The sequence below is a fragment of the Lupinus angustifolius genome, chromosome LG06 (assembly GCF_001865875.1).
Source record: "Lupinus angustifolius cultivar Tanjil chromosome LG06, LupAngTanjil_v1.0, whole genome shotgun sequence".
Taxonomy (NCBI): Eukaryota; Viridiplantae; Streptophyta; class Magnoliopsida; order Fabales; family Fabaceae; genus Lupinus; species Lupinus angustifolius.
Window position 1 is genome coordinate 28,224,360 of NC_032014.1, and position 9,238 is coordinate 28,233,597.

The 9,238-nt window shown below is 35.0% G+C and overlaps 1 protein-coding gene across 1 annotated transcript; it reads left to right on the forward strand.

Moving 5' to 3' along the window:
• LOC109350660 (uridine kinase-like protein 1, chloroplastic) lies at positions 212 to 8,738 on the forward strand. The gene is made up of 14 exons (XM_019591902.1): positions 212 to 458; positions 1,039 to 1,130; positions 1,962 to 2,031; positions 2,144 to 2,262; positions 2,898 to 2,994; positions 3,936 to 4,015; positions 4,184 to 4,378; positions 5,030 to 5,113; positions 5,210 to 5,270; positions 5,448 to 5,508; positions 5,767 to 5,860; positions 5,970 to 6,042; positions 7,835 to 7,917; positions 8,353 to 8,738. Exons 1-14 carry the CDS (start codon positions 287 to 289, stop codon positions 8,497 to 8,499), a joined length of 1,428 nt encoding a protein of 475 aa, XP_019447447.1. The 5' UTR covers positions 212 to 286; the 3' UTR covers positions 8,500 to 8,738.

The window sequence follows — 9,238 nt, forward strand, 5'->3', positions numbered from 1 at the left end:
CATTATCACTATATTAGAAGATATATTAAAAAAAAAGACTTACACCATATGTGTTCAATCCTTACTCTATCTATATTAATTTTTATTTAATTTAAAATATAATTAACGTGAATAATGTAGCATAAAGTAATTTGATAATAATGAAGTCAACGATAACAAAAAAACGCAAGGCATATATATACCATTATTTTTATTCCATGCGTAGAAGATGGTTATTGTAGTTATTGAGAGTGAGGAACAGAAAGAGAAGCGTGACAATTCCTTCTAGCACCGGAAAAGATAAACGATGCCGGAGGAAACGACGTCGATCGACTATGTCATGGAGGCTGCTTCCGGTCCTCACTTCTCCGGCCTCCGTCTTGACGGCCTCCTCTCATCTCCACCTTCTTCTCCTGCTCATCATTTCTCTTCTTCTTCTCTTTCCCATCATTCTCTTCCAATTCAACCCTTCATCATAGGTCTTTTATATTATACTTTTTTTCTCTCTCGTTTTGAAGAGTATGTTTGCGAGTTGGTTTTTGTTTTCAGATGTTAATAAGGGAAAGAGAATGTTTCATAGTTATCTTAACTTTACTCCCAAGCCTCTTCTTTAGTTAAATTTTGGATAAAAGGAAAGGGAAAACTTGTCCGCTATAAAATACATTTATATAAAAAAAAAATATACTCAAAAGTTTTCTCTTTCCCTTCATTTTGCTCCAAATTTTGACTTGTACTTAGAATTTAATAGTCTGTTTGCAATTTATTTAATAAGCTTCTAAAATGACTTGGAGTCTTCCTTTTTTCTTTCTTTCCCTGGAAAATTATTTCGAAAATGAACTTAAGATTTTACTTGCGAGTTGAGTTTATAGGGAGAGAAAGAAAAATAGAGAAGGTTTCAGATTTCTGTCACAAGTATATTTGATGACTCTCAAACCTCTCTTCATTCATTATCCTCCGGTTACGAGTAGGTTTTTGGAAGGACATGAGAGTCATGAAATATAAAGAACTGAGCTAATTGATCATTTTTTGTTGCTTGAACTATCTATTTTATTTTTGCAGGAGTTTCGGGAGGTACTGCTTCGGGAAAGACTACAGTATGCGATATGATCATTCAGCAACTCCATGATCACCGCGTTATACTCGTTAATCAGGTTTTCTCTCTCTCTTTTCTCTCAATAGATGTTTCTTTTTTTAGTCAACCCTCACTTTCCACGTTGTAATATTAAAAGACATTTAGCTTTGATTATGAAATAACACCAATTTCTTAATTTTATTATTAAAAGTGTGAATAACATGGTCAATATTCAATACCAATTTAATTTGTCATAGCTACTAATTTGAGAAGTTTAATCAAAGTTGAGAGTTTTTTTAGTAAATACTCATGTTACTTTCTAAGAAAAAAAGGTTTCCAATTCAGTGATTGAGAAATGAAAAATCTCTAATTTAATGGTAAGAATCTATAGTAACAGTAGTCAAATTAGTCTGACTAACATACTAGCATTTGAGGTTTTTGAGGATCAAGTTGCCATTTTTTCTCTCAAGATTTTCTATTGCTCGAGTACAATGTTTTAAATTGAAATCGTGATTGCGGCAGTCATAGTTACTCTGATTGTGGCTGTTGCGGACTTGCAGTACGAATTGTGACCATTGTGGTATAAATTATTTTGCAATTAAAAAATTATTTTTCAATTCAATGTGATCTGATGCGGCCAAATGCAGTCCAATGCGGTTGTGTTGAGGACCAATGCAGCCACATCGTTGTGATTTAATATCATACCGTAATTATGATGGTCACCACAACCGAAATATTGCGGCCGCATCACGTGATGCTATCTACAATTTAAATCACTGCTCGACTGCTAAATTGAGGGACACATTTTCTCGAAAATATGAAAATTTAAATTGTTATTCAGATTCACATTCTTTGTTACCTTTTTTTCTGTAATTTGTAATCTTAATCATTTTGAATTTGGTATCTGCAGGATTCGTTTTATCGTGGTTTAACTCCTGATGAATTGAAGCGTGTTCACGAGTACAATTTTGATCATCCTGGTAATTGAATGTTAACATATTAACATGTACATCTATGTTGTTGAGTGAGTTCATTTGAACAAGAATGCTACTTAACTAGTTGCTTTTTTTTACTTGTTGGTGTTGGCTGTAGATGCTTTTGACACTGAGCAGATGCTAGAGTGTGTGGGAAAGCTGATAAGCGGCCAAAGCGTCCAAGTCCCTGTTTATGACTTTAAGATTCATCAGCGATCTTCTGAAAATTTTCGGCAGGTATAACTACAAAGTATGTTGAAGGGTATATCTATGTCTGTGGATAGGTGGATTGAGTTCTGCAGTTGCAACTAAGGTTTTACATTGTGGTCCGCTACTACAACTGTAACCACATCGATTGCATTTTTCCTTAATCATGTGCGATTGTGACAAGAGCAAGTTAATTATGAGTACAATTTAAAACGATTGTTGCAATCTTGCATTGGTGAACTGATGATTGAATTTGGTCCTGGGAAATTAGCCTTTGTCATTACTCTTTAGATTAGCATGATTCTTTTGGTTTTCCCTCCAATTAAGATTTATTTCCACAATCACAGTGCCACTTAAGATCATGTGCCATTCCATTTTTAAGTCATTTGCATCTTCTTGAATCCATGTTATGGCTTCTGCCACCCCTTTTTGTTTTATTGTTTTCATACATATATTCTAATAATTTGGTGCAGAAACAGGTGTAGTGTTTTGTTTGTGTTAAGTGTTGTCTGTATACTATTACCCTACAATAAAGGAGGAGGTGAACATGTTCTTGTAAATCAAAAAGTCTTTTCCAAGTGGAAATTAAGACTAACAGTCAAATCAAAAAGATTTGTGTTGTTTCCTTAGCTGAATGGTAATTGACAATTGTACTCTCTGCTTAGGTCAATGCTTCTGATGTCATTATATTGGAGGGAATTCTTGTATTCCATGACCAAGAAGTACGGGATCTGATGAACATGAAGATCTTTGTTGATGCAGGTTGGTTACATTTTTATGTCAAATGGTTTCTCATTTTTTACTTTTAGAATTATTTATAAATCCAATGTGGTACTAATGCATTTACTCTGAAGTCTGAACCATTTTTCATTTCTTTATTTTTATTATTTGGTATGTTTGTGTTGCATTTCTGTAGAAAATCTGTTGAAATAGGAGTAGAATACATTGCATTTGTTAGGTATCTGAGAAACTATCTCCTAATATCTCTATGTAGTTATTTCCTTATTTAATTAGGAGTACAATTTTACATTCAGTATAAATAGGACTGACTATGAAGGTTGGCTTTTGTTATCACCTCAATACATGATCATCATATCAAATTAAGTCTTATATTGTTCCAAGTCTATGCTCTCTTTTTTCCAAGTCTACTACGATTTAGACCGCCCCACAAATGTCAGTCCTAGAAACTTTACCCTCCAGATGTTCATTCCCAGGTTGAGGGATAAGTGTTGTTAAAGTTCCACATTGGTTGAATATATGAGCAAAGAACTGTTTATAGTGAATTGGACAACCCTCTAGGCTTATGCGTAATTATTCTAATTCTGTTATTTTTGTTAAATTAAAGGGAAGTTGCACTTTTGAATGTAACAGTAGTTTAAATTTTCTTCCAACAGGCATCCCATTGATATAGGATAGGATCTACATCTATGCTCCATTGCTCCTTGTCTCATGAGTAAATATGCTTTGTGAACTGCAGCATATCTGATTATATTCTCATTCACATGATATAATGGTCTATTTAACCTATATCTCCTTATGTTCCCTGTACTCATCAACTTTTGCTCCGCTGTGTTAAATTCTTAGACTAGCTGGTAATTGTATACACTAAACAAAAATCTTATTATTTTATTTCATATAGTAATAGAAGCTTTCTTTGTCTGTCCACTCTTATTAATTTTATTTTGGTTATTAATTGCTTACAGATGCTGATGTGAGGCTTGCCCGTAGGATTAGACGTGACACAGTGGAGAGGGGCAGGGATATTAACTCTGTTCTTGAACAGGTAAGTCCAGCAATTAGGCTAGTAATAATAACTCTTTTCCATATGATTTTATATATTTTTAAGATAGTTCTATATATCAATAAAGAGAGTATTTATAGGCCTCTGGAGTTTTATGTTTCAATGAAACTGCATATTTATTCCTAAATGCCTGCAAATTTGGTTTTGCAGTATGCAAAGTTTGTTAAGCCAGCCTTTGATGATTTTGTTTTACCATCAAAGAAGTATGCTGATGTGATCATTCCTCGAGGAGGTGATAATCATGTTGCTATTGATTTGATTGTGCAACATATCCGCACAAAGCTTGGTCAACATGATCTATGCAAAATATATCCAAACATTTTTGTTATTCAGTCAACATTCCAGGTATCTAAGAACATTGTTCTTTAGAATATTTTTCATTTTTAATAATTCAGTATTTGTGGAAAATCATGTGAATGTATTTGCTACCACCAAAACAGACTAGATTAACTTTATGAAGCATTTTATAGATCCTTTACATTATCCTTTACATTACAATTTTTATTCTTCCTAAATTTGAAAATAAAAAAATGTTCTTATTTTTTGCCTATTTGTGAGTCATGGGGAGCACATGATAACGGTATACTGAAACAATAACATCTCCATATCTTTGGTTTTGTACTTCGAATTGTAATTTCAATGTAACAAAAGTACTCATCATATTATGACCAAGAAAGAAGCAATATCCTTGATAAGACATGGAGATTAGTAGATGTTTTATCTTTAATTTCGATATACAATCAAGGTGGTGAAAAAACTGGATATTTGTGATAAACCATGCTTGAAAGCCATAGTGTGTCATTATATAATGATACAAATGCACAGGCTACAGTACACTAACGGTAGAAAGGAATATCCCTCCTAAAAGTAAGGAAGATGGCTTGTTTATACCTTCGTAGTTTTTTCAGCTCTCTTTTGTTGACAGGCTAGAAGCTGATATATTGGACCTGGGCCATCTATATTTAATTCTTTATTGGTTATGCTTATATATTTCAGATAAGGGGGATGCATACATTGATTCGTGACCAAGACATATCAAAGCATGATTTTGTATTTTATTCAGATCGACTTATACGACTGGTACTGTATCCTTTATAGCCCTGCTGAATTTTACTTCATCGGTTTTGCTTCCCTTTGTACTTGGTCATGAGACATGGCTGGTTTTGTTGATCTTAGGTTGTTGAGCATGGCCTAGGTCATCTCCCATTCACTGAAAAGCAAGTGGTTACTCCAACAGGTAATCACCTCTCATTGTCCTCAGTTTTTGCAGATATTATGTTCATCATTCTCTTGTTTGGGGAACACGAGTTGTGCTTTGTGAAAAGCAACATGTTTGGTAAAGAAGAAATAGCAGTGCACAAATGGAGGTTTATGTTGGCAGCTCTAATTAACTGAATTGAGGTTTATGTTACAGGGTCTGTCTATTCTGGTGTTGATTTCTGCAAGAAATTGTGTGGCGTTTCAATTGTTCGAAGGTGAGCTTTCAACCAGGTATTAATTTTAGCAGGTCCAACCTAAATAGTGCTACTATTACTACAGTAATGGAAGTGATAATATCAGCTCCCTTGTTTGGTTTGATTAGTCATCTCAGATTCTCGGTGTCACAGTGTTTACCGTCCAGCCATATTTTGAGTCCTAATTCTACAACCAGAATTATTCACTGTCATGATGCAGATCCTTTGTTTATGCAGTTTCCCTTAAGCTGAATATTTTTAGTTGTTTTTGCATTGCAGTGGTGAGAGCATGGAAAATGCACTCCGTACATGTTGTAAAGGCATTAAAATTGGAAAGATTCTGATTCATCGGGATGGAGACAATGGGAAACAGGTAAATAAAATGACAAGACCCATGAATTTGACTTCGAGCAACCTGCATCTATAGGTTCTCTATGGATATGGTTAGTGTTTAACGGTAAATTCTTTGCTTCTATGAGCAGCTTATATATGAGAAGCTTCCGAAGGATATTTCAGAACGGCACGTCTTGCTTCTTGACCCTGTCCTTGCTACAGGTGCACTTTATCTGCTCTTGATGATTTGGAATGCCCTCCCACTCTTTCTTTTATACTTTATCTATCTTTTAGTGTCACATTTCAACATGCTTTATGTTAGACCCATAACCACTAGAGTATACTCTACAAGTTGCAAGAAGGGAATTTTGGTGGGTAAATGGAGAGTAAGAAGCAGTGTAAAGGAATGAGCCCCACTTCAGGTAATGGGCCAAATCATAATATTCTTGAACAGATGAAAAGCAGTGCTCTGCTAGAGTGAAGAGAAGGAGAGAATCTTATGTTAATGCAGCAGCAATCATACAAGAGAGAGAGGAGTACAAGTATGGAGGGGAATTTTTTTTCTAAGTTGACGTTATTTGTGAAGTATTGATCCTTGGTTTAATTTAAAGTGGACCATTATCTTAACTTATTGGTTGACTTAATGGTCGATAGACCTTTGGTTGTTCATTTTACAAACAATCGCTTTAGGATCTGTTTGCAAGTTTGATTTTAGAGGGAAAGGAATGGAAATGGAAGGCTTCAGAGTCGTGAAATATACTTATGAGATGACTTTGAAGCCTTCCCTTTTCCTTCCTTCCCTTCCAAAATCTAACTCATAAATGGACCCTTAGAGGAGCCTTGTCCAGAGGGAGGTAAAAAAGGAGTGAGTAAAAGGTAGTTTTGAGGGGGTTTCCCATTTTCCTAAGACTGGAAAGTCTCTATTTTTCTGCGTTTTTTCTTTTATGGTCTGTTTTCTATTCTAAGAAGAATACTTTTTTCTTTTTTCTTTGATGATATACTGGAAAAAAACCCAAAACAAAGAATAAACTACATTATAAAGAGGAAGGATGCTCTCTTAGCTTCCTGCCACATGAGGCCAGCTTAAACAGAAGGAACAGTACCAAACACATCCAAGGAAAGGGAACTTTTTATGGCCATATTTTGCTATTGGTAAATAATGCCTCGGGCACTTTTTATTACCGGTGAGACATGGCAGATTTTGATAGAGCCACCTAACAACAAGAGTTGCTGAATTTACCAATGAGGAACAATGGTAAGAAGAGGAACATCCTTCCCCGAACAACCTGATAGCTTCACGACAAACAAGCTCAACCATTGATTAATTAAAACTCCTGGCATTAGCCAAACAAAACGATATTACAGACCCATAACTCCACTTTTAATGAAGAACAGATACCCAACCTGCAGAAGATACTCAGCACAAATTCCCCGAGCTCATCCCCGAATACGCCTCCTCTATTGTTGACTTGTTGTGTGGAATATATTTGTGAAGGTGGAATACTATTTTCCAGGGAGTTGGGGGTGGGAGAGGGAATGATATATATAGGTAGATAACTTACAAGCAATTATATTACCAAGATACTTCAAAAAGTAGTTAAAATCTGAAAGTAGTGACCCTTCATAGTATCTTGTTTATTTGAGATGCCATACTTGGGCACATGTAGTGGGTGAGTCTCATTGCAATAGTAAGGTTGTTGTGTTATGACTAGGAAGTCATTGGTTCAAATCTTGAATACTCTCTCAAGTCTCCGCTGGTTCGGGTAAGGTTGTTTACCTGTACTTTTCCCATTCCCAGACTCTGCCTCATGAGAGCCTTGTTTATTGGACCAACCTTTTTATTATTGAGCTTGTCTAGTTGTCTACCATTGATTTCTAATGGTGATCTTTTTCATAATGGTTACTGAATCCTTTTTGTGTTCATTTCTGAAGAAGAAATTGACAATGACAAATAATCCTTTTTGTGTTCATTTCTGAAGAAGAAATTGACAATGACAAATAATTTCCATTGTAGGTAACTCTGCCAACCAAGCAATTGAGTTACTCATTCAGAAAGGAGTTCCAGAATCCCACATTATATTCCTGAATCTCATTTCTGTGAGTTAACTTCGATGCCTTCTTTGCATATTAAGTAATAGTTACTACATTTGATTATTATTTGGGTTTGTTTAATGAAACAGAATAAAGAAAGCTTGCATTGGAAATCAAAACATTTAAGTTTTTAGTCTTAAATACAGTCATTCTCAATACACTTCTTTTAATTTTTGTCTCATAAGGCCCTAGAGAAGGTGAGCCTATGTCTTTAAAAAAGGTTCATTGCCTTATGACCTTCAGATCATAAGTTCAAATCCTGGGAACAGCCTCATCGGCTTGTGAGGATCAAGTTGCATACATATACCCTCCCTAAACCCTATTAGATAAGAGCCTGTACACTGGATCGCCCTTTTAAATAAGCCCCTAGGCACTCTTTAACATTTTCCTTGTTCTTTCATACTTTACATACACACATCTTATGGATCTTTTTTATTTCAGGCTCCAGAGGGAATTCATTGTGTCTGTAAAAGGTTTCCCTCATTGAAAATTGTCACATCTGAGATTGATGTCGCATTAAACGAAGAGTATCGTGTTATCCCGGGATTGGGCGAGTTTGGTGATCGCTACTTCGGCACTGATGATTGATCCTGCAGTATGGCAAGACACCTATTGTGAAAAGCAGCTCCCTGCATAGTAATGAGATATTTAAGATACAACAAAAGCCAATTTGGTGTGATTTGAGGCTAGCATGTTATAATAATATGAATGCAAGTCACTCATAGATTAATAATGCATGATTGTTTCAGCACATTAATTGAAATGTAAAGAGATTAACCATAGCTAGATATTTTGTGTGATACGAAAATTTGAGTTTAGAAATTCACCTATAGCTAATGTGTCATTTTAGACCAAGGAACTTTTGTTCACCTACCTATCAACCCAATTTTCATATGCAAATTAACATACTGTAAATACCTAATTTTGTCCGGCACATATACCTTTTTCAGAAAAATGACAAATAAAAAATATAAATACTTTTTAGTATTTTCTATCGAAAAAAGACATTTTTTAGGCATCTAAAATACCCACATTATCCCTCCATCCCTGATCATCTCACCCTCTCAACTGAACCTCACTATCTACTCTCACAACTCCCACACACGAATTTGTCCACATAGAGAAAAAGTTGGCTTATGATGAAGTGGTTTTGTTTCTGTGTATCAAACCAATCAAATCTAATTAAAAGTATGAAAAAGTTATTTTATGTTTTTATGATTTTTTTTAAATAGATGACTTGGATTGGGACACCATGAGACATGAAAAAGTGGGAGAGGTGATCCCTTTCCATTTGGTGTAGTGCTACTTTGAGTGAGTTTATTCCTTT